The sequence below is a fragment of the Mesoplodon mirus genome (genome assembly GCF_964341445.2).
Source record: "Mesoplodon mirus genome assembly, chromosome: X".
Classification (NCBI taxonomy): domain Eukaryota; kingdom Metazoa; phylum Chordata; class Mammalia; order Artiodactyla; family Ziphiidae; genus Mesoplodon; species Mesoplodon mirus.
Window position 1 is genome coordinate 79602559 of NC_138981.1, and position 26491 is coordinate 79629049.

The 26491-nt window shown below is 36.1% G+C and overlaps 2 protein-coding genes, 1 long non-coding RNA gene and 1 pseudogene across 6 annotated transcripts in view; 1 reads left to right on the top strand and 3 right to left on the bottom strand.

Moving 5' to 3' along the window:
- Positions 1–867, bottom strand: part of LOC309796695 — a 217333-nt gene extending 216466 nt beyond the window's left edge. For both annotated transcript variants that reach the window (XR_014292489.1, XR_014292490.1), the window contains exon 1: positions 780–867. This is a non-coding gene — a long non-coding RNA (uncharacterized lncRNA). The remainder of the gene's footprint in view (positions 1–779) is intronic.
- A 4607-nt stretch (positions 868–5474) lies between these two features.
- Positions 5475–8144, bottom strand: NAP1L3 (nucleosome assembly protein 1 like 3). Its single transcript, XM_082609927.1, has one exon. It carries the CDS (start codon positions 7791–7793, stop codon positions 6351–6353), a length of 1443 nt encoding a protein of 480 aa, XP_082466053.1. The 5' UTR covers positions 7794–8144; the 3' UTR covers positions 5475–6350.
- A 522-nt stretch (positions 8145–8666) lies between these two features.
- The window catches only part of FAM133A (family with sequence similarity 133 member A), a 53052-nt gene continuing 35227 nt past the window's right edge, over positions 8667–26491 (top strand). The window contains exons 1-3 of one of the 2 annotated variants that reach the window (XR_014292527.1): positions 8667–8747; positions 9159–9228; positions 24858–25280. The gene's annotated coding sequence lies outside the window, so the exon portion shown is untranslated. Of the gene's footprint in view, positions 8748–9158; positions 9229–24857; positions 25281–26491 lie in introns of those variants that run through there. The other variant, XM_082610396.1, reaches the window with a different exon arrangement.
- On the bottom strand, positions 24165–24506 carry LOC309796794 (transmembrane protein 256-like; annotated as a pseudogene). Its single transcript has one exon. The product of its transcript is annotated as a transmembrane protein 256-like (transcript).

Here is a 26491-nt window from a genome sequence, read left to right on the forward strand (position 1 = left end):
ATTTCCCTATTTGACCAAGGCCAAATTCACCAAACTGGTATTTCAGGAACACTATAAATTAGGAGAATTGTTAATAGCTGTGCTGCAGAAAGAGTTTTTCTGAGGTCAATACATTCAGAGCACGCGACATAGCCCCTCCCCTCTTAGAGATTCCTCTCTACATTGCTCTGTGGTTTTCAATCCTGCCCATGTATCAGAATTATCAGAATAAAAATTAAAGGCAGAAATAATCTTCAAGTCAAAGAAATAGCCACAATCCCAAGCCACACATTGGAAAGACCTTCTTCCACTTACAATGAAATTTGAACACACACACAAAAAGCAGGACTCTGAGCTAATGCTTGCTGTTTCCTTAAGTGTTCAAGCTCTGAACATCTGACTTAGAACTGTGGCAGACGTCATATGTCGAAAGCAGCAAGAAATGACCCCTGAGGGAAACAGCTCCATAACACAGAACAAAAGGGGAGCTGGAGTTAAGGAGAAATTATACCAGCACATCATCTTCATTTTCTGAGAACCTTTAGAAACTGCTTCAGTATGAGGAGAGAGACAAACAACAAGTCACTCTACAGATCCTGGCCAGTCCACTGAGCAGAAATTAACTACAAGATTGCCACAGAACACCTCTAACTCAAGGCATTTCACTGAGTCATGCTGACCTGCTCAATCCAAAACTGGTGCTGGTGAGGGCTGAGAAAGGAGAGAATAGCATAAACTGAAGACTGAAATGGCCTCCAGCAGAAAATATAACAATTCGGAAACAATGATATGAGACAAACCTGAATTGAAACTTCTGAGATGCTCAAGCTCATTTCCTCCTACCTCTTCACACATCACACTTCAGCAAACAGTTGTCCCAATTCAAAGCTGGAAAAAAAGGGACAACGCCTAAGCACAGATGATTTAAAAATAAGCAGCAGAACAGCATAAGCAAAAGGTAGACAAAGGAAGAAGAAACTGAAGAACAGGTTCTGAATATTTTTAAAAAGCCTATTTTAATAGGTAAACTTTACAATTCTACTGAAAAACATTTAAAATACTTGATTAAATGGAAAGACACAGCTTGTCCTTGGATAAGAAGACTGAATAATATGAAATTCCTGATTCTCTGTAAATGAATCTATAAAATCAAACAAACTCTAATCAAAATATCCATAGGCTTTAGTGAGGGAGACTGAAAAAAAGTGATACTGCAGTTCATCTGGGAACATGAATAGGTGAAAATATTCCCCCCAAAAATCTTAAAAACAAGTTTTATAAGGAACTTTTTCTTATCAGATAATAAAATATATATGAGAAATTTCTGTTTTAGAATATTTATACTGGCACAAGAATAACACTTCTGAACAGAACAGTCCAGAAATAGGCCCAAACACATAAGGGAATGGATTATATAATAAAGGCAGAAATTAATTACATTGGATATTCAATATTCAATAAATGGTGTCAAAACAATTGATTATTTATATTGAGAGAAAAAAGTGGTATAGCTACCTCAATCCTTACATAAAACTTATTCCAGAAAGATTAAAGCTTTAAATGAAACTATAAGAGTACTCTAAGAAAATATGAGCAATTACAGAAAAAAAAAAAAAAGATCTTGGTGTGGAAAGGCCTTTCTAAACTAAATACCCAAAATCTGTAATGGGGGGAAAAATATAAATATGACTTTATTAACATTAAAACACTTCTGCAGGAAATAAAGAAAGAAACAACTGAACAAAATCCAAAGGTAAAATATTTCACTATATGCAACATTTTACCTTAATTCATAGACAGTGGTTACAATTATCAATCAGTTAGAAAAAGATGCTCCTAACCTAAATGCCCATAATAAACTGATGAAATACATTATGGTATATTATGTTAAACAGAATGAAGTTTACATGCACTGATATAGAAAGGGTTCCAAAATATATTAAGTGAAAAGTGAAAGGAATAGAATAGTAGTTATGTTAATAAAGATAGATATAGATATTTTCTTTTCATAGGAAATGTGGTTATCTTTGAAGGTAGAATTGTTTAAAATAATTTTTATACTTTTCAGTATATTTTTCAAATTTTCTATAATGAAAATTTGGAATCAAATATAATCAAAAGATGTAATAAAATAATAATAAAGTGATAACTTTCAGTGACGCATACTGCAAAGAAAATATACCTAATCCCCTTTGTTTACATAACTTATGAGTAAAAGATGAGAAAACAACTTATAAACACTAATGTCTATTAGCAACACAGAAGGAAATAACAGCTCCATTATGTTTTTATAAATCCCTCTGTCAGGCAAAATTCAAAAAGATAAGTAATCTAGGAGACTTGATATTAATGTGTTATTAAAAATTCTTAACTCTATGCTACTTTATGCAAATCATAAAATTTCATAATGTACCATAGCATAATAAATAATTTACAGCACAGCAATAAGGTACACCTGGTCCAGGTTGGTTTAAACCCTTCCTACCTCTGAGGTGAGGCAAAACACACACGTGAATTGGCTCTTTAAAGTACTTTTTTTCCCAAGTAAATATTAGCTTCAGTGAAGAGTTCTGATAATTCTACCAGTTACTCTCTAAAACCTATATGATAAAAGGACATCATAAGGACTAAACTACATAGAGGCTTTAGAGAATGTGTTGTGTTCCAGATCTCTTGAAGAGAAGTATATTTCTAAATGCCATGTGTTTTAATACTTAAATATTTCGTTTTTAAATTTAAAAGATATACTTCACAAAAAACACAAAACATAAAATTTGAAGTAATGCATAAGTGTGTTGAAGTTATTATACTGCAGGTTGTCCTAATCCTTACGCTGGTGGGCACGAACATCTAATCAAGTGAGGACTTATCCTTTTTACAAGAGCGTGCAATTCCTTTTCAAATTCAGCTTCTATCTTATCACTTGACCCCTGAAGCCTTTTGAGGGCAAGGACACCTGTATCGTTAGACCCCGTCAGAATGGGGCACTGGTATCATTTGACTATCCGTGTGGTCCCTTTCTTCACTTAGCTCTTCAGCAGTCTCTGCTGCTGCTTAGGAAAACCCCTTCTTATCTGAGTGTGCCACCTTACAGAAAAAGAACAAACTTTTAGAATGAAGACCCTGGACGCTCAATGCCCAATTCAGGATGGCAAAAACTCACAAAGGAGAAGGCGGGGACGACTGCAGCGCGGAGGAGGTGACGACCTCTTCGGTCGGGCTCTGGTCAGAGAAGGCAACGGCTGACCTCAGCCTTGAATCACAGCCAAAGGAAACAGCTCGCCGATAAGAAGGCACCGAGGAAGACCCCGTAAAATTCTTCTCAGGCCCATGCACCCAGCCCAGGAGCTTCGTTCCCACCCAGCTCTTCTTTCTGGCATCATTCATTGGCTGAGCGAGTGTGATGGACAAACCTTCAGCCCAACGAACGTGCAAGCCCATCGGGTTTCCCAGCTCTTTTCACCTGTGACTTAGCCTAGGTGGTTGAAGCACCCACCACCCACCGTTTGCATTTCCGGAATCCTAGCTTTTACTGATTCAAAAATCCATGACACCTGCCCGTTCCCCACCCCCACCCCCACCAGACAACCTGAAAAGGCAAAGATACCAATATAGGGAGGGGGAAGGGTAAACTGGGACGAAGTGAGATAGTGGCATTGACATATACACACTACCAGATGTAAAATAGATAGCAAGGGGGAAGCAGCTGCATAGAACGGGGAGATCAGCTCGGTGCTTTGTGACCACCTAGAGGGGTGGGATAGGGAGGGTGGGAGGGAGACGCAAGAGGGAGCAGATATGGGGATATATGTATATAGCTGATTCACATTTTTATGCAGCAGAAACTAACACCATTGTAAAGGAATTATACTCCAATAAAGATGTTTAAAAAATAAAGAAATAAGTTGTCTTTCGAATTAGCTTCTTACACCCACCCAACTTGATTTGAGACAAGAACTTGTGATAAAACCTAATCAAAGTGATGGACTGGGAGAAAATACACCATTCTATTATACATACAGGGCATATCTTCCTGTAGTATGCTTCTGAATAATTGTTATTATCTACACTGAATAATTGTTATTATCTGAACTTCTCCTTCTATTTTGCAAATATTCTATAATGTCATGCGCTCCTTTAACATTGGAAAATACAGAGCAGGAAGGGGCTAACTACTTCGGTAAGTGTTCTAAGATGAAATAAGGATGTTGCATTCCATGTAGAAGTTTTAAGGGCTCTACTGTCTGTGATGTCTGGCAAACACAGTATATATTCCATTTGAGAACCTCTGCAGCAGTGAGCCAGGTACATGCTATTTATTATAGTCTTCGATTCGGCACAGACTTATAAGTAAATCTGCTACCACACCCCTCCTTGATGGTTGCAAAAATCTCAGAACTACAAAAAAGTGACTCTCAGAATATCACTGCTATTGCTAAAAGCAATAATTTACTTCCTGATTTTGTATAAATTGTGACCTAAATATCCAAACATGCATGATTGGTTAAATATCTATCTCACAGGTTGGAATATTTTTACATTTATAGACATGGGGGGGACTACTGTTAAGCAGGGATAAATGCAAGATACTAAACTACATATATGGTGGGATCTGGGAAGACTAGTAGGTACTTTTATGCCTAGAGACCCAGAAATTCCCAAATCCTGTCTTCCTCTTTCCACAGCTCTTTCCTGTAAGGTCTTGGAGGAAAGTATATGCAGTTGGGGAAATGGCAGATGTGAAATAAAATATTATTTGCTGTGCTTGTGACTTTGTGCCCAGTACAAAGCTCTTTGGTAAACTGAGTTTAAGGGGCTTCCTTCTCACAATAAATTCAAACCAAAATCTCCGGATCAAATTACTCTGTAACCAACCACATAGTGCAGAATTGGTGAAAGCATAATGTCACCTATAAGGAAAAATAAACCACACATGGGAATGAGACCTCTTCCCAAGTCATGGTAGAAGGTGGGCCTGGGTCATTTACCCATCCTACTCCCGGAAGTGAAGACAACAACTTATATGGATGTCCTTTCTGGGTGAGGCACTCCTGCCTATCTCCCCTCTTCTCCATCCTTACCTCCTCCCATCCTTTCCACTCCCCACCCTCCTCCCTTCCCTCCTCCCCTCTCCCTTCCTTCTCTCCCCTCCTTTCCCTTCCTCCTCCCTCCCACCCTCTTCTCCTTCCACCCCCCTCCTCACTCTTGTACCCTCCCTCTCCTTTCTCCCTCCCCACTTTCTGTACTTCAACCCTCCTCCCCATTCCTTCATCCCCTCCTCTTCCTCTCTCCCCTATCTTAGTCCTTCTCCCCGTCCCATTTCTCTCCAATCACTGGAATGTGTATCCACCAAAAAAAGAGCTAAGATCTGTGAAATGCATCAGAATGTTCATTATATTGATAATTATATATTTTTAAATGTCCCTTTTCCTAAGGATTCTCTACTTTTTCTATAATAAGCACCATATTTTTTATAATGAGGCAAAAATGGTAGATTTTTATAGCACGATACATTTTGACATGTATTTATTTTAGGTTGTAATAGAAGAACATGAAAAAAAAATACCAATGATGTAAAGTGATCATTTCCAGTGAAAGACAAAGTAGAACATATTACAAAGAAAATGTGGTTAGTACCTTTAGTTTACAGTTACACAGGATAAGATGAGCAAACTTTTTAAAAATACTATGTTATATTAACACCTCAGTGGTAAACAATAACTTCATTATGCTTAAATTTATAAACCACTATGGCACATTAACAAACTCACAGTCATATTATATATGGTCTTGATGAACATTATTAAATGTATGCTAATTTTTGTCAAGCGGTCAAGTTTCACAATGCACTGTTTTAGTTAGTATAATACTGTATTTCTATAGCAAAGTAATGAAGGCACAGCTAGTACAAGCAGATTTAAACCCTTAGTCTTCTGAGCTGGAAAAAGAAAAAAAATATTTGCATTGATGCTTCAGGAACTTTTTTTTTTCAAGCAAATATTTGTCTCAGTTAACAAGTCTGACAGTTTTCACAGCTACATTCTAATAGGAACATGACAAAAGGACTTCACAAAAATCAAAACTTTGTAGCACCAAACTAACATGCTTTAGATAATTGACAACAGTTTACATATTTTGGAGAATATTACACTACAACAGGCTAGATAGAATAAACTGATACTTAGACACTTTAAGACAATATTTTAGGCTACCAAGAGAGTACGAAAATTCAAGACTGTGAGGAATACTAGTGCTGAGGTTACAGGGCAGGTTGTTTGTTTTGTTTTGGTTTTTTTCCAAGACTATATAAACCTACTTCACTTCTGCTTGAAATTTGAGATTCTTGAAAATTCTTTCATGCAGCCTCTTTTTTATTTTCGATATTTCCTGTTTCCATAATCTTTACCAACATCATAGGTACTGTTGACTTCTCCCGTATAGTAATAGATTGATTTCAGGATGACATTATCATGTAAAATTTGACCAATTTCAAAGTCCTCATCAAGGATAGCATCTTCTCGTGGTTCAAGCTTTCCAATTGCAGGAATCTCAGGAGGGCTAAAGAAATTGAAGAATGATGCATTAGGAACCACTCTTGGCTGGGTTTCAACTTCTCCAGTGGCAGTTTTGCGACTCCGGGTGGTTGTCACTGTAACATCCTTTGCTCTTCTCCAATCTATCTTACAGCCTTTGCAATCTTGGATTTCCCAGCCCCAAGAGAAGAAGGGATCATTGTGATCTGGCTTTGACTTTATTATATATGTCTTGGTCAGCACCTCATTTTTGAAGTATGGATTGGGTAGAAAGCAAAATTCAAATGTGTAACTTATAGGCCGGCCAGGTTTTGAGAACTTCAGGCTAACATCGGACAGGAACTTCAGAATGGGCTCATCATACTTCTGAATCATGGGCCCCAGCTTGTCAACATTCTTTAAGACAGTCAGCCAATAGTCGGGAATGCCTTTAGGATCTTCTCTTTTAGGTTTTCCCTTGCGAGCTCTTTTAAGAGCTCTTTCTTTAGGCCTGACCTCAGGAACTCTTTTAGGAGCCTCTTTTCCTGGAGCCCTTGCCTTAGCCTCTGTTACTTTAGGCTGCTCTTTATCTTCTGCCTTTGCCTGGGGGGATTCTTTCGGATCTTCTTTTACTTCAGTCTTGGCCTCCAGAGCATCTTTAGACTCTGCTTTGTCTTCAGCCTTTGCCTCGGGATTTTCTTTCGGAGCTGCATTTTCTTCAGCCTTGACCTCAGGTTTTGCTTTCGGGTCATCCTCCTCTTCCTCACCCTCTAAGGCAGGCATCTCACTAGGGCCTTCTTCCTGCACCTCCTCATCACTGCTGAACACCTCATCCTCCGAATTCCATTCACATTCTTCCTCCGTAGGCTCATATTCTGCATTGATGATTCGAAATCGCCGATCGTACAGAGGCCTATTGAGTTCGGCATATTTTCGTTCGAGATCGTGAATTGCCTTTAAGAACAGGGCGTCTACCTTGTCACATTCATCTTGAATATTTCTGAGCGCCTGCACACGATTTCTAACTGCCCGAGGCAGCTGATCCACGAAACTTCTACCCGACGGAGCCCGCCGCGCACTTCTGGAAGGCCCAGGTACCCTCCTCTTTCTATAGAAGCGGCTGCAGCTACTGCTGCTGCTGCTGCTGCCGCTACTGCTGCTGCTGCTGCTGCAACTAGTGCTGCTGCTAGAGCTGCTGCTGTCAGATTCTTCCCCAGAATCGCTAGGCGAGCTAGCCACCATCTCTTCATCCACCCCCTGGGCGGCAGGTTCCAAGACCCTGTTAGGATCCGCTTCTGCCATTTTGCAAGCCTGCACACCTCTTAGGGTGGTGACTACCGCGCGCCCACAGATGGGCAGAAAATGACTCACGGATGCTTGGGTGGCGGCGGCGGAGGCTCGGGCTGAGGAGTTGGCAGCGGTGAAGGCAGCAGGAGCGCGGGGCGGGGCGCGGCTGGGCCGAGGAGATCGCAACGGAGGTGACAGAGGCAGCGGAGACCTGGGAGAGAGCGGCGAAGGCAAGGCCTCTCCCAGCTGCAGCTGAGGCGGACTGAGGCGTGCCGCAGCCGAATGGCGCAGTGCAAGACCCCGAGATCTCTTCACTGCTTACATCTCGAGCCCCCTCCCCTCACAGTCAGACCTCCAGTTCATTTAGTTCCCAGTGTGCCCTCAGCTCGCACCTCATTTGCTGGGCAAGCTGGATTGACAATCCCTCAGCCCAATGAGTGACCAAACGCACCTCCCCCTCCAGGCTCCTCCCTCCTTCCCAGACGCTCCTTGGTTGCTGAGGCAGACACCCCTGGAAGACGTTTTTTCCCCCCTCAAAATTCTATCTTTATAGTTTTATAATTACAAAAAAAAAAAAGCTTAGATATGAGGTAAAAATACTAGTCATGATTCCTAACAAGGGAAGAGGAATATTCTTCTCCCATCCGCTCATCCTTAATTCCCGCTTGGTTTGTCAGGGGCCTCGTAACAAAAATCTGTTTTTAAAAAATTGGGTGAAAATGCTCCAAGTGGCATCATTGGGTAGTGTGATTATTGATGATTTTTAAAGTTCTTTTTCTTTTATCTAATTGTTCTATGAGCATGTATTTTTACACTGGGGGAAAAAGGGGGAGTCGGTTATTGGCGAAGGGGGGAGGGGCTAGAAAGCAGGCATACTGCATTCCACGTAGCAGTTTTAATAAGTGCTGTCTGTGATGTTTGGCAAGCCTGGTTTATATCCATCTACAAGGTTTGCGAACCCATGTTACCGTGAGTCAGTTACACCATTTTTACTATATTTCTCTTTTTAAGCTGGCATATAATAGACCCCATCCTTGCTGCTGATTTGCCACGTAGTCCTTCTCAATGACTGTAACAACCTTATAGATAAAATAAAAGGGCATTCAAATGTTAAGTAGTATTATTTAAAAGCAGACGGTTTGTTCTATACTTTCGTGCAGCAGTTTTCAATTCCACGAATAGCAGGACGGGAGGGGGAATCTGTGCGGATGAAACTGCATCCTCTTTCAGGGTGTTCTTTACATTGTCATCTTCCACCAGTTTCCTTCTAACACTGTAAAATTCTAACCATACTAAAGTATGATTTACAAGTCCAGTAATATATGAATAAACTTTTGCAAAATGAAGTTTAAAAACAGTATCTGTTCTTTTTATTTACAGGATTCTTTTCTGCAACAGAACAACTCCCTTGGTACAACCAAAAAGACCAGTGTTTACTTTTCATTAAAAGGTAAGGAACATATTTAGCCCATTTTTATGAATGACAAGAATTACCTATCTGTGTTTGAATAAAAATTCACAAGATATAGTCTTTTAAAGACTTAATTGGAAGATATCTTAGTAGTTCTATGGAAGCGGAAAAATCCACGGAGGTGATTTGGAATGCTAATGTAGAAAATAACCTAATTAATCACATTCACTTTCTAAACCTGCTCATAGAATACAAGTAGCAAATTAAAATATAAAATATGATGAATTATTCATTTCAAGTGAGGAAAATATTAAAGTTAGATTAACCCTTATGTTACCTTTTTATTATAGGATTTGTGCTTAGTCATTTAGTCATATTTTTTTAAAGTTAGGAAACACTTTTATTTTCTATTTTGTAAATGAATTTACTTTTATTGTTCATTCCTGGTTGTCAAAGTATGTAAGCATTGTAAGGAAAAATACAATATAGAAAATTCCAATGATAATAAAAACACAATCTTAATCATTTGATAATCATTGTTAGCATTTTGATGCATTTCTTTCCAGAACTTTCTTTGTACATATTCACACCTGCCTGTTTATATATACTGTTTTATCTATGTGACATCATATTATGTCTTGTAATCTGCTCATTTATCAATTAATTGTGACTATACTTTCATAGTAAATGATCAACATCTTATTTTAAAATAGATGCATATTCCATGGAAATATTTGCCTTAATTTATTTAACCAGATTCCTTATTGTAGGGCAGCTACTTCCCAAGCCATCTGTCCACTAACATTCATATTTTCTCCTGTTATAAAAATGTTACCCCTGTATACCTACTATATGCACTTGTAAAAATTAGTCATATGATGAATCCCTAGAAATGGGAGTGCTGGAATAAGTTGCATGCTTATTTTACTCTTTGATACACATTGCCAAACTTCTCTCCAGAAAAATTATCACAACTTACAGTCCCACCAACAATGCATGAGTCATTTATTTAGTCATTCAACTAATATATTTTTGTGCCTGCCATGTGCCAGGCACCTGTGGTAGAGGATGATGATATAATGCTGAATATAACTTACTGGGTGCATATCCTTTCATTTTATAATTTTAATTAAAACATATACTATGGAAATAATGACTTAAATCAATGAAGTTATGCTGTAAATATTGTTATACAGATTATTATTTTCCTTTAAAATGATGGACGTATTTTGGTAATGAATGCACTTATATTTTATAGTACCTTAATGGTTTCATATACATGTTAAACTTTGTACCAACAAGAATTAGTATTTTGGAGTTAGCAATGAGTTAGGGATTCGGACTTTTTTAATGTATTTTTATTAGCTAGTTAATTTTCTTAGTACCACTTATTTGATAATCTTTCTGTCTCACACTTATTTGAAATACCACCTTTACTGTATTAACTAAATTGTTTGGTTCTGTTTCTGAGTTCTGATTTCTGATGCATTGTCCATAATTTATCTGAAAATAACTGAGGCAGTTTTTTAATAACTTTATCTTTCCTGAAAATAATATAGGTTGAAAAAAGTCAGTACATTGAAATCCAAATAAGAAATTTAAAATAACTCAAAATATGCTGAGATAATCACTATTCACATTTTAATAAACATCTCCAAATTAATTTCTTATTATTATGCATTTCTACTTCTTAGATTACTGGTAAGATTGAATGTCTTTTCATATGTTTATTGTCCACTTGGGAATTGCTTATTCATATCCTTTGCTTGTTTTTCTACTGAATTGAGAAAGAAACTAATCAGTGGTGAAATCCTAAGGGTAAAATTATTTTGACCTTAAGACAACTGTGACTCCTTTAGAAAATACATACCCCTCTTCTGATTTATGATATTGGACAAATGTGACTCAACTACAACTTTCATCCTAAAATTATCTACTTAGAGGCTTGTTTAGATGCTTTTCAAGAATTAATACTTAATCATTCACACCAATACAGAAAAGTTTGGAATGGAACAGGGAGAATAAAAAGAGAAAAAAATCTTGTAAATAAACTTCATACAAAGATAATATATTAATGAGCTATTCTGATTTTTGATTGGAAGTCTGTTGTCCCAAGCCATAGATTTTAGGTGCCTTTTTCTAACAACGGTCTACTTTTGGTGTGTATGCAATACTTTAGGTATCTCATAACACACTTTTATTTTTGTAGCTTTTTTGGTCTATTAGTTAACTTAATTTTATAATGTCAGGTCCCTAAAAGAAAATAAATTTTATATTCATATAATGAATATAATTTATGTATAATGCCATATTTTTTCTATTTTTGTAAGGATTTGTGCTAGCATATAATATGCTATTTTTCTTCATAAGGCTATCTATAAATTACTTGCATAGTAATATGATCTCTGTTCCATTATTTTGTAATATTCTTTTTGGAAGGTTAAATGTTCATAGTTCTACATGAGATGATGCTTAACACAGACTCTATTGGTATATTCCAAGCTGAACATGGCTCTTGGACATCTGTTTACACCTTCCCTGTTATGAACATGTACACAATCCCACCCACCACCCCTGCCACACAAACACACATACATAATACACAATGAAAACTGCTGTAGCACTATCTTTTGCTGTAGATGTTTAAGAAGCCAAGCATTGCAAATTCATTTATTTTTGGACTTATTGTTTGGTGTTCTTTTGTTTTTTTTGGTTCATCTAGACAGATTTTATCTGAATAAACAAGTTAATTCTTTCTTAAAACAATTCTATTGAAGTACAGTTGACCCTTGAACAACACAGGTTTGAACTGCATGGACCCACTTATACACAAATTTTTTTCAGTAAATACTACACTACTACACAAGCTGCAGTTACTTGAATCCCTGAATGCAAAACCGTGGATACTGTGGCAGGCTATAAAGTTATACAAGATTTTTGACTGTGAAGAGAATAGGTGCCCCTAACCCCCGAGTTGTTCGAGGGTCACCTGTGCAATAGATGTAATCATACATAAAGTGTACAATTTGCTAAGTTTTGATAAATCTATACACCTGTGAAGTCATCACCACAGGCAATATAATGAACATTTTCATCACCCCCAAAAGTTTCATCATGCCCTACGCCGTCCCTAGGCAACCACTGATCATCTCTCTGTTTCTATAGATTGGCTTGCATTTTCTAGAATGTTATATAAATGGAATCATGCAATATATCCCCTTTTTGCTTATCTTCTTTCACTTAGCACAATTATTTTTATATTTTTCCGTATTGTTATGTGCATAAGGAGTCATTTTCCTATTTTGTTACTGAGTAGTTACCCATTGCTTGGATATATCACAATTTGTTGATGGGCATTTGTGTTTTGTGTTTTGGGCTATTATGTATAAAGCTGCTATGTTCATTTGTGTATAAGTCTTTGTATGGACATATAGTTTCATTTCCTTTAGAAAAATACCTAGATGTGGAATGACTGGATCACATGGTATGTGTATGTTTAACTTTTAAGAAATCAGATCTTTTCCAAAGTGATTGTACAATTTTGCATTCCCACTATGAGTACCAACACTTGGTATGGTCAGTCTTTTTAAATTTAACCATTCTAATAGGTATGTAAGAGTATCTCATTGTGGTTTTACTTTGCATTTCCCTAATGACTAATGATGTTGAACATCTTTTTGTGTACTGATTTACCATTTACTTATCTTGTTTGTTGAAGTATCTATTCATATTTTACCCATTTTTCTATTAAGTTGTTGTCTTACTATTGAGTTTTGAGAATTCATTTTCTAATCTGGATACAAGTCCTTTATCAGGTATAAGCTCTGTAAATATTTTCTCCCAATCCATGATTTTTTTTCATCCTCTTAAAAAAAAGGAAAAACTGAAAAAGTGCCTTTCACAGTTTTTCAAAGAGCAAAAATTTGTAATTTTGATAGAGTCCAATATATCATCATTTTTTTTCATTTTATGAGCCATGCTTTTTTTTAACATCTTTATCAGAGTATAATTGCTTTATAATGTTGTGTTACTTTCTGCTGTATAGCAAAGTGAATCAGCTATATGTATTTTTGTATCCCCATATCCACTCTTGCATCTCCCTCCCTCACACCCTCCCTAACCCACCCCTCTAGGTGGTCACAAAGCACCGAGCTGATCTCCCTGTGCTATGTGGTTTCTTCCCACTAGCTATCTATTTTACATTTGGTAGTGTATATATGTCACTGCTACTCTCTCACTTCATCCCAGCTTGCCCTTCCCCCCTCCCCGTGTCCTCAAGTCCATTCTCTATGTCTGTGTCTGTATTCCTGTCCTGCCCCTAGGTCCCCATGCTTTTGGTATCATCTTTGCCTGGCCCAAGGTCACAAGGATATTCTTCTATCTTTTTTTTTTAATTTTATACATTTAAGTTTTATATTTCAATCTGATCTATTTTTGTATGTGGTAGAAGATGTGGATTTAAATTCTTTTTTTTTCTTTTTTGCAAATGGATAACCAACTGTTCCAGCATCATTTGTTACAAAAACTCCTTTCTCTACTGAACTACTTTTGCACCTTCATCAAAAATTTGTTGTCCATATATGTGTGGGTGTATGTTGTACTCTCTATTCTGTTCCCTTTTGCACTGATTTTAATCACCTATTTGGTGAATATTTGTTAGGTCTATTTGAGAGGAAAATAGAACCAAATTGTAGGATAACGGAATTTCATTGCAGTGGAGACAGTTATAGAAGGTGGATCTTCATCCTTGGCCTTTCATTTCTGCTCTCAAATATCTGAGAGAAAGAGACAAATAACAACAGTAATAACCTAGAAAACCAATCAACACAAGAAACATCAAATGCTCTTCTAGTTTCTGGAGTTGCCAGTGTGTAGCTGTCTATAATCCAGCCACAGGAATGGTAGCTAGCATTATTCAAGAGTACAAATAATGCCTCTGTTTTTCTCGCCTTGGTTAAGAGAGACCTCTTTGGTAAAATTAAATAGACAGCTTTTTCAAGCTGTTAATAAATTGTGGTTTAAAAAGGAATAGTAATAAAAATTGGTTAGTATTTCACACTACTGTTTTTCAAATCAAAATTATGTCATTCTATACTCATTCCTAAAATAAGGGTACACACAAATGAATAGAATATGGTATATAGCTATAACATTTTATTTTTTTTAAGAAACTTGATTTAATAAACATATCAAACTTTGTACCAATGAACATGCATAACCTTTTTTGACACAAATGGAATATTCCCCCATAACATTAGATTTTTAAAAAGAAATATTTGTGAATTACATTTCTGGCATTATAAACTTAACTGCATGTAATTTAAGAGAACAGTTACAATTAATGCAATAGCAGAAAAGGAAAATCAGTTACTAATATGGATATTTATTCTAATGCTAGTTTTCAACTTAAAAATAGCATACATTGTTCAAAAATGTAAATCCACATCACAGAGAAACACTTTTACAAGGACACTCAAGAATCTTGTGCCCATTGTACTCATTTGAAGAATTCTCACATAAAAACTTAAATAAAGCAAACCTTTTTAATTGCAAGTTTGGAAGCATTTTATTTCATTCGACTAAAAAGGGAGGAAAAATTCAAAGGATTTGAATGGTGAGCAATGTCCATGCATGTATGTATGACTACCATAACTATTTCTAAATTTTGTATTATATTTGGACAATGTAGAACAAGCACAAATGATATTTTCTGCAATTTTTCATCCAGAATGCCCAAATATATTTAATTAATTTGATTAAGTGCATCCTCTGAGAAAAAGTAAGTCTTACAGAATTGCAGATATTCCTCCTGGTGGGAACAAATACCTATTCCACAGCTCTTCAGAGGTGATGGTCATTTTTGTATCAAACAACATACACATAATTTTAAAAACCCTTTCTTAGAGTTTAAAAGAGTAGAATCTCAATAATAATCAAGTTTCAGTGTTTGATTTCCTTAGTGAGACTTTATGACCTAAGTGATTTTAGTACAGGTTCTGGAGTCAGAATTGCTGGGCTTGAATCCTGATTTTTCCTCTTACTAGTTGTATTAGATATTGGGCAAGCTAACTCACTTTTATTACCTCTATTCTTCCTCTCTAAAATGGGGCTATGGACTTTCCTGGTAGCACAGTGGTTAAGAATCCACCTGCCAATTCAGGGGACACGGGTTTGATCCCTGGTCCGAGGAGATCACACATGCCGTGGAGCATCTAAGCCCTTGCACCACAACTACTGAGCCTGCGCTCTAGAGCCTGTGAGCCACAACTGCTGAGCCCATGCGCCACAACTACTGAGGCCCGTGTGCCCTAGAGCCCGTGCTCTGCAACAACTGAATCCACGGGCCACAACTACTGAAGCCATGCGCTCTATGGCCCACTTGCTGCAACTACTGAGCAACTACTGAAGCCCAAACACCTAGAGCCTGTGCTCCACAACAAGGAGAAGCCACCGCAATGAAGAGCCTGTGCACCACACGAAAAGTAGGCCCTGCTCGGCACAACTAGGGGAAGCCCGCACACAGCAGTGAAGACCCAATGCAGCCAAAAATAAAAATTAAAAATTAATTAGTTAAAATTAATTTAAAATAAATAAATAAAATAAAATGGGGCTAAAAATGGCACATAGATCTCAAATTCAACATTGTTTACTATTTTTCATAATATTATTGATCAAGATTATGTGTAAAGGGACCTTTCTTAGTCTCAAGCCACTCATAGCATTTCTTTGTGACTATACTGTGAATTCTATTTTGGAAACAGCATGGGACTCTATAAATAGAGATTTTCCAACTCAAATATGCATGAGGGTGGAACTTTCATGGATGTTGGCAACTCCTTGATATTAATAATAATATTAGGTCCTGATAGTTCTAAAGTCAAATAGCCACTCATCCTGCTTGGCATTGTCTGCCTACAGAATGTCTCCTGTTATTTCAAAGAAAAAAAACAACACAATTTTAAATAAAATTCAAACCAAGTGTTATTTTAGTGTTTTACAGCACACACAGCCCCCTTTCTTTCTTGGGAGCTTTCAAACTTCCTGATAGTCCTAAACTATTCATCTTCATTATCTAAACCTCAAACTCATATCTCATGTTTATTTTTGATACCTTTTATTTTTTATTCCACTATAAAGGTTAAGAGTGTAAAATTTGCATACAATTAATTACATACATCTTAAAATATAATAAAATAACTCCCAATGTGTTAAATAATGATTTCTGTTCTTGATATTAATAACATATTTTTTAACTTTTTATGTGTTGGTTAATTGTAGAGTACTGTGCACTGTGACTTAATTTTAAATACCCACCTAATACCTTAGACTTTCCTGTCTCATTTCTATTGCTTAGAGTATTTGTGTCAAGCCTAACTAACAACTGGTGAAAATATTGTCCTTGTTGGAAGTGGAAGGGATTTTGAAATGATCTAGTCCAATCTCCTTATACAGACTGGGAAAACTGAGGCCTTCCTTATTAGATGGACATTCTAGGACTTTCCATGTATTCGTCACTACAAACAATTCTGCAGTTGACACACTTTTACATATATTATTATGTATGCAAAAAGTCATTTTCACAAATGTTAATGTTTTTGGTTTAGGGGCAAATTAAGGAGTAAATAAAGATTGTTCAGGTCCTCTAGTAATGGATGATTACCCGAAGCATAAGCATTGCATAGTAAGTATACATAGTTGTCACTGAATAATAATAACTAACTTTATCACTTTCATGTATCAGACACTGGACTAAGTGCTTTATTTTTAGTATTTTAATGAACCCCTTGAGGGGTTCATTATCATCCTTATACTATCCTTGTATGACATCTTCATCTCATCCTTAGTATCATATCCTCAATGAGGATACTGAGACTAAGTGGATAACTTGTTCAAGGTCACACAGTTTATAATCAAAAAAGCCCGGATGTGAAACCAGATGATTTGATTCCAGAAGTTGAGTTCTTAACCACTCTACTGTACCATCTTTAATGAACAGAAGTGAATGAACTCTTGGACAGAGGCACTAGAACTGGAGTTAAGTGACAGCCCTGGCCACTTTCCATTCCTCTGGTAATAGTTATGTCCTCATGGTATTAGCACCTATAGGGGCACCAGTACTCAAGTTCCTCTGACTTACAAGAGACTTAGCTTGAACTGACAAGGTATACTAGAACAAGCTAGTTTAATGAAAAAGATGGTTTTCATTAAATTTAACATGCCTAATGACTTTATTTGGTTAACAGCCAAACACTGGGAGGTCAGAGCTTAAAGTAAATGCCAATGTATTCAATCCACAGTTAAATGAAAAATATCCTAGGAATTTTTCCATTTATTATCCCCAGCAGCAAAGGAACCTGTACTTCAAGGAGCCTGAAGATATGACCTGAAGCTACCCACTGAAAGCAGGAAACTCCCTTGAAATCTATACATTTTATCTATACGTTTCTTTTCAATACTTGACTTGTGTTCCCTAATTTATTGACATAGTTTTTATATAAGATTCCTGGTCCCTGAGTAAAACTGACACCCAGGATGATGCATTATGATGATCCGCTCCATTTTCCTGGGTTTCAGGCAACAGCCCAGGCTCTGGGGTCAGACTGCCTGTATTTAAATCCTTCCGCTTACTGTCTGTATAACTCTAGACGTCACACATCTCCAACTCTCAGTTTTCTTTTAAAAAGAGGATGATGATAGGAATAGCCCTATTGGGTTGTTACATAAGCATTAAGGGGCTAATCTGTGTAAATTATTTATTCATATGCATAAAGGTTCTATAAGTGCTGTCTGTTATTATACCATTCACAGGGCTGCATAGGGATGCCTATCCCAATTATGTATGATCCAGGGCCAAGGCTAATAAGTTTAATCAGCTTGAGTTGCTGTGTTTTATATGCGAACCATACCTTTCAACTTAGAAGATAAGTTAAATTTGCCTTGTGACCCAAAGTCACATTTTGTTGTTAAAGTGAAAACTAATATCCTTGGTTTATTGTCCACTGTGGCAGGCTTTTCAGTTAAATTACATGCTTATCATGTAGTAAAGACTAATGCTTCAGCAAATCTACTTAGTATTAATACTTTCAAGGTGAAGATAGCTAACTCTTCACTCTTCTGTAACTCATCGATGAAAGAAAAGAGGCGAGGAAATGACATCATGACTGACTACAAGCGAGTAAATGAACAGGATGGCTAATGAACTCATTGTTTTAGTTATCGAAAAATCAATTTAATACAGAGAAAGAAACAAGAAATGCAACCATAAACTCTCCAGATTCATAGCTGTGTTTTAGTGACTCTTTTAAAACAGTTGTAACCAAAATTTCAAAATTATGATATTGACCAGTTTTGTCTGTCTTGTTTTATAACCAATGTTTGTCTGTCTAAAAGACTAATTAAGCATTGTTTGTTTAGAGGCAACCAAATGCTCTAATTAACACAATTTAATTATCTTGCATCATGAGAATGTATCTAACCTTCTTTGGAAGAAAGGTTAAAAATGGCAGAGACAGAATTACATGAATTATTAGACTACATGACCAATCTGCTTACAGTGCTCTCCATGCTGCTCCTTAGCTTCTAATATATGCTATACATAGTGTTTTGAAAAGTCTCCCTGAAAATACTAATCCTATCTCTGTTCTAATCCCAAAGTTTTGGTGATACTCCACTGTCTGGAATCAGATCTGTGCATATAAGCATAAGCTGTATCTGGTGACCTTGGGCAAATCTTTCAACTCCCTTTGCCCCAGTATCCTTATCTGTGAAATGAGGATACTAACAGTACCTTCCTCATAGAACCATGGTGAGCTTTAAATAACATAATACATGTAAAAATCCTTTGAACATGGTGAGTGCTCTATCAGTGAATTCTAACTTCCTTACTAAACTTATCTTTTCCAGGAATCCTTGCCCAGTGGGATGTAGTTCTTCAACTCTTCATTTATTTCAGGACTTATTTACTGAAGCTACATTAAAGTTTTGTATACCTTTTGATAAACATTATAACAGAACCACATAGCCACATTTCTTTTACGAACACACGTTCTTTCCCCAAGTATATTTTAAATTTCCCTAGGACGGGGACTGAGATATTTTCTTGTATGTAACTCTCCCTCCTCACACAGAGTATTGCTCTGCACAAGAACAAACTTAGTACTAAAAAAACAACTTCTTAAACTAATGAACTGGATTCCTGAGAGCAGGAGTGTTTCTACTTGCTGCTGAAGTAAAAAACATTTTTAGCCTTTAATTACATCCTACTTTTATATAACAATTGTCCCATCTCCTAAATATGCCAGATTTACTGGTGCATGCCTGCCATGCAGCAAATCACATTAGTTTAGTACATTTTCAGTATATAAAGAATTAGTTTTTAGCAACCAACTTCTAAATAAGAGCACCTCACATACTTTATTAATAGCTAGGAGACTATGCAGAGTCTTTAGAAGAAAAATTCTGGAATTTAATGAGTATCTATAATATTAAATTAAAATGTCTCTTGACTTAACCCTCTGTTTCATTAGTATTTTCTTTCATAAGACAAGATTTCTAGAAAATAACTATCTGAAAATTTATTTACAAAGAATTGGCATTTAAAGGAAAATATATATTAAAATACCAGGGCATCTCCTTTTAATAAATTATACTCTGGATATCATAAAAATAGCCACAAATTAAGTTTCAGCTAAGTAAGATGAATAAGCTCTAGAGATCTGCTGTATAATATCGTACATATAGTCAACAATAATGTACACTTAAAATTTGTTAAGAGGATAGATCTCATGTTAAGAGTTCTTATCACAATAAAATAATTTTTTGAAAAGGCTACTCTGAGAACCAGATTTTGTTTGTTACCAGAGCCTTGCTGTTTGAATTAAGCATCTACATGTCACATTGAATTTTCCTTTCTTGTAGCATATGAAGAAACAAATTCCCCAATTTCTTTATTATTTAAAAGGTACTTTTCCTTGGGAAGTCAATTTTTTTTTTAACACAGAAAGCAGTTGTTGAAGCATTTAAATGATTGGGAAAATGCCAGAAACTAGGGCTTGAGAACACATCTGCCTTGGTAACAGAACAAAAGAGCTGGTTCTCAATATCTGCAAAAGATGCCCACAGTAGAGTGTCAAATGAAAAAGCCAAGTTGCAAAGCAATATCTGCAGTATGATCTCATCTATGTAAAAGAATACATATAAAAAGGTACATATATGGAGTGTGCATGTGTGTATGTTTTCATACTCATAGAAAAATGTCTGAAAATATACACACCAAACTGATGTAATTAGGTAGAAGAAAAAGCTTTAAACTTTTCTTTTTTCTATTCTGAAGTACTTTTTGAATTTTAAAATAATAAGCATATATTATTTTTGTAACTAAAAAGGAAAAAGTTAAGGCAACAATGAATAACGTTGTTTGCGCTAAGTTTGGGTTGTTGTTTAGTCAAGCAAAGTGTATATGGAGAGCTTGAGTACTGTCCCAATTATTGCTTTTGCAAAGTATGACGTATCTTTTGCTTGAGCAGCACTTATATAGCCTGATCTGTATACATTTCTTTCATTCAAATTGTTTCCTTTCCTCTTATTTAAAAACTCATATCATTTTTCCTATTGACTTGTACAGCCATTTTTAATTGAGAAAATTACTCTTGCTTCTAGAGGCTCAGGTTGTCTGGAAAATGAAGGTATGAGTAGATTAACCATTCTTCTGAGAAATTTATTTTTATCTTTGTGGGGAAAACTTAGGTCAATTCTTAAAAATAACTATTTGGATTTTGTGATATCCTTTCTTTCTTTCCTGTGGTTTTGTGATGATTTGAAGAAATTTAAAGCCATAAAATATTGCTTGATCATAAAATCACTAGGCAAATTGCATTTTTCTGCAAATGATGTACATATAATTTAGCTGCAAATGATGTACATTTATAATACGCTTACTAAGAGATTCTGTTTAACTCAGTAAAAGACATATGCTTACTGGACTGAAATTTGAAATCACTGAACCGAAATTATTATAAAATAGTAAAAATTAATGGGATACACATTTCAGAGAGAGAGCTATGACAACTGATAAAGTATTCTAGTTACTGTTCCCGTCTATACTCTCTTGCATTCTAACTGTCATTTCACTATTTCAGACCACTGTCATTTTCCACCTGGATTATTTACCTCATCTTCGTCATCTATCTCCCTACCTCAAGCTCTCTTGCTTCCCTTCCAGCCTATATTCTATTGTGAAATTAACCTTTCTAAAATGCCATTTTCATCATATCATACCCTTCTTGAAAATCTACAGTGAATTCTCATTGAAAGGCAGAGTGGTGTAGGGAAAAAATACCAGTTTCGAAGTCAGACAAACTAGAGTTTGAGTCTTGGTCATGCCATGCAGCCTCTGGTAAGTAATTTTGTAGAAATTAGATTCCAGAATCAAACATACCCACATTTGCCACTTGCTAGATGTCTGGCATTGGGAAGTTACTTAATCTCACTAACCCACAGTCTCTTTATCAGTGGAATGTGGAAAATAATATATAACTATATCAATTAGGACTTTTCAGTTGCAAGCACCATAAATCAACTCTGGCTATTTTATTCAAAGTTTAATTCATTGGAAAATAACAAGGTATCACAGAATCTGTGGAAAGCTGGTGAGTCAGGTCTGGAAACAGGCAGGAACTGAAGTAGCTCTGAATACCTAGGAAGCAGAAAACACAAGGGCCTCATAACCAGAATAGTCTAATCATGATGTTGAAGATGAGATAAACTGAAACTTCAGTCATTTTCAATTTAATTGCTTGCCCCTTAACTACAATAGGGTAAGGCCTCTAGTTACAGTCCCACTGGATTCTTCTCAAAAGAAAATCAGTGCTATGAGACTGAGGGAATGGATACCCAATATCCAACATACAACAAATGCCCACTATGCATATAAACCACAAATCATATTATAAATGCTCAGTTAATGACTATTTTAACAGATTAAAGTCTGGACAACTTAATCAGGCCTTCATGGCCATTCAATTTCTGACCTCAATCCACTTTTCTAACTTAATTTTCTCCCAAATCCTCTACATAAACCCTGAGTTCTCATCCCTGCCCTTCTCAGTCCATTTTCCCTGCCTGAAGTCTTCTCAACCTCTCTCACTTTTTGATATCCAACTTATCTCTTCTAAGGCTCAGTTTAGCTCTTTTTCTGATCCTGGAATCACAGGTTTTGTTTCCTCATTTTTTCTTAATCATAGATTGGTTCTTGACATCTTTTTTGAATGGTAGTCTTGTATTTGCTAACTCTTTATGTGCCCAGCTTGATTATAAACTCCTTCAGAAGAGAGATCATGTATCATATATTTCTTTGCTTCCTTGATGACACTGAATCCAGTGTTTTACGCATAGTACGCACTCATAAACTTATGATAAACAAATGCAAGAATTGCAAATTATTAATTTAAATCAACATTCATTTAATGATCACCTTCTGTATACTCAGCACTGTGTTGATTGTTTTGAAGGTACAGAAAAAAAAAACTATGAAAGTTGCCTTTGATGTAGCTCACTGTCAATTTAGGAGAGAAAAAAATAAAAGCATGCAGTATCCCAGGAGCAGTTATATTAATAAGTAAAACATATCATGTGAAAATATTTTATATCAGTACTAAGGGTATAAGAAGATGTAAAAAGCAGGAATAACTAATAGTTATGGGAAAAATGAGAAGGAAAGTTTATTGAGGTGGAGAAGTTATCAGGGAGTAGTCTGAAACGTAACTGGATATATGAGGTTAGAACTGGGAAAAAGCTTCGCAGTTAGGGCTGGAAATATAGGCTTGTGACTCATTGTTACGTAAGGAGTGTTAGTGTAAATGAAGAAATTATGAAAATATGGTAAGCCTGAGGAAAGCCATGCAGGTGCCGTAAAGGAAGTCCACCAAATTATTCCATTTAAAATATCTCTGTGTTTTTTAAAACAGATTTATTGAAATGTAGTATACATACTATAAAATTCACTCTTATTAGTGTATAATTCCATGACTTTAGTAAATTAATAGAATCGTGCAACAATCACCACAATTCAATTTAAAAATTTTTCCATCATCCAAAAGTTCTGTGATACTCATTAGCAGTTAATCTCTTCTTCCATGCCCAGGCTTAAGCAAATACTCTTCTGTTTTCTTTCTCTGTAAGTTTGCCTTTTCTATACATTTCATATAAATGGAATCATATAATATGTGGTCCATTGTGTGTAGCTTCTTTCACTGAGCATGTTTTTAAGGTGTATTCATGTTGTAGCATATATCAATAGCTTGTTCCTTTTAAGTGATTAATAGTATTCCATTGTGTAAATATATCACATTTTGTTCATCCATTTACTAGGTGATTGGCATTTGGATTTTTTCCAGTTTTTTCTTATTATGGATACTACTACTATGAATAGTTACAATATGCCTCTGTGTGGACATATATTTTTGAACATATACCTTTATCTCTTACGGTTAGATTCCTAAAAGTAAAATGGCTATTATATGATAAATTTATGTTTAACTTGTTAAGAAACTGCAAAATATTTTCCAAAGTGTCTGTACCATATTATGTTCCCACTAACAATGCACAGGTGGTCTGCTTTCTCTGCATCCCCAACACTTAGTACCATTTGTATTTTTTATTATAGCCATTCTAGTGGATATGTAGTAGTTTCTAATTGGGATTTTGATTTACATTTCCCTAATGACTAATGATGTTGCATATCTTTTCATATCCTTTTCAGCTATTCATAACTTGTTTGATGAAATGTCTAATCAAATCATTTGCCTATTTTTAATTAGGTTTTTTCTTCCTAATAATTACTGAGTTGTAAGAGTTATTCAAATATTCTGTATACAAGCTTCTTATTTTATTATTATATTTTTAATTTGCCTTTCTCTTTTAATCCCATCCCTGCTCCAATTCTAAAAAATGTCCCCAGAAATTAAACACAGGGCAACTCAAAGAGCCAAGGCAAGCCAGACCAAGAGTAGCAGGCTCCTTCCCACAGGGGCCAAAGTATGGGCGCTGGGGTGTCCACTCAGAGCCTGGTAGTTAAAGCTGGTGCAGAAAAAGGTAGTTCCAGAAGCTAGCAGTAACCCTGCCCAGAGGGACTTTCTGCACAGGAGCACCCCTAGCAGGGCCAGGCTGTGTAAAAAGTGGGGTTTGTTGGTCTTGTGAAAGAGCTCCTTCCTGTAGGCATCCAGGAACTAGGCTAAGTGTGCCCCATACGAGGCCAGGCCTAAGGCCCCCACTCCAGACAAGGCACCCAGACAGCAGAAAGCAGCCCCTGGACTGGCCATGGCTGTGGATCTACAAGCTTTTTATTAGATCTATCATTTGCAAATGCTTTCTTTTAGTCTGTGGCTTGTACTTTTATTTTCTTATTGGTGACTTTTGAGGAGTGAAAGTTGATACATTCAAATTGATCATTTTTTTCTTCTATGTATAATGCTTTCAATATTGTATCTAAGAACTCTCTGCCCTACTCAAGGTCACAAATATTTTCTCCTATATTTTCTACTGGAAGTTATATATTTTAGCTCTTAAATTTGAGTCTGTGATCCATTTTGAGTTAATTTTTTGTATATGGTACGAATTAAGGGTCTAATTTCTTTCTCTAATTTTTTTTTTTTTTTGGCCGCACCATGCAGCTTGCAGGATCTTGGTTCTCCAACCAGGGATTGAACCTGTGCCCTCAGCAGTGAAAGCACCGAGTCCTAACCACTGGATCGCCAAGGAATTCCCTCTCTATTTTTTTTTTTTTAAATGTGGGTATCCAGTTGTCCCAACTCCTTTGTTGAAAAAAACTATCCTTTCCCCCATTGAATTGTCTTGGTACCTTTGTTGGAAATCTACTGACCATAAATGTTAGAATTTATTTCTGAACTTTGAATTCTGTTCCACTTATCTGTATGCCTATCTTTGGGCCAATACTACACTGTCTGATTAACTGTGGCTTTATCTTAAGTTTTGAAATTGGGAAGTGTGAGTCCTCCAATTTTGTTCCACATTTTCAAGTTTGTTTTGGCTATTCTGGTCCCTTGTATTTCCATATGAAATTTAAGATCAGCTCATCAATATCAGTTTCTGCAAAGAAGCCAGCTGGGACTTTGATAGGGGTTGCATTTAGTCTATCCATCAATTGAGGATGAATTACTATCTTGATAACATTGAGTCTTCTTATCTAAGAGCATGACATATCTATTTATTTAGATATTCTTTAATTTCTCTCAGCAATGTTTTGTGGTTTTTAGTGTATAAGTCCTGACAGAACCTCTGTGCTGAATGAACTGGAGGGGGGAGGGTATGGGAGCAGCTCTAGGTCCTAATGTTACAGATTCCCACTCTTTGTACTCCAAGGTCAGTGATGTTTCAGGAATAAACACTCCTCAGATGGATATATACTTTTGGTCAATTTCCAGAGTGCTGAAATGGTTGCTTTTTAAATTTTGTCCAGGTTTATAGTGCTTTTGGGAAAGATTTCCTAACCTCTTCACCTAGCCATAGCCAGAAGTTCTAACATGTGTGTATTTTTATGAGAATTTGTGTTCCAAGCACTTCTAATTCCAAAAACCCAGTGATAGAATATCTATTGAGTTATGCCAATTCATTCAAAAAACATGTTAAACTACCACTTGTCGTGTAAAGACAAAACATATGGGTTACTGAATATTGTTTTTTGTATAGCATTGATTATGTGTTTAGAGTTGTGATGAAACAGTGACTGAAATTGACTACATAATTTAATTCAAATAAACAGATATATCGAGCATTTTTTATGTGTTTGATACCACAGGAAACAATAGATGAATTAATCATTATTGCTACCCTAAAGAAATTCTCCATGTAGTGTCAGAGTCTGCAAGTATGCTTCAAGACTACAAGTCTTCAGAGTCTGAAGTATCAATATCAGGTAGACAGCTAAGTGTGCATCCTTGGAGCCCCAGACTCATAATCAACTGCCTATTCAAAATCTCTATTTGGATGTCTGTCTAGCAGATATCTCAAAATTAACATGTACAGAAATGAATTAGCTCACCCACCTTTTACTACTAATCTTCTTTAGTGACCCCATCTCAATAAATGGCACCTCTGTCTAATGAATTCCAGATACTTGGTAGTTATCCTTGATTTCATTTTCTCCCTTACCCCATATCCAATCGGTCACCAAGTCCTCTTGCTTCTACCTCCAAAATAGTATCTCATATCTGCTCATTTGTCTCCTACTCTAGTGCCAACATCCTAGTCCAGACTATCTTCATCGACTGCCACCACCCCATCCAAA

Excerpts from the sequence above, each read along its gene's own strand:
- NAP1L3 (XM_082609927.1), bottom strand. The coding sequence starts at position 7,793 with ATGGCAGAAGCGGATCCTAACAGGGTCTTGGAACCTGCCGCCCAGGGG.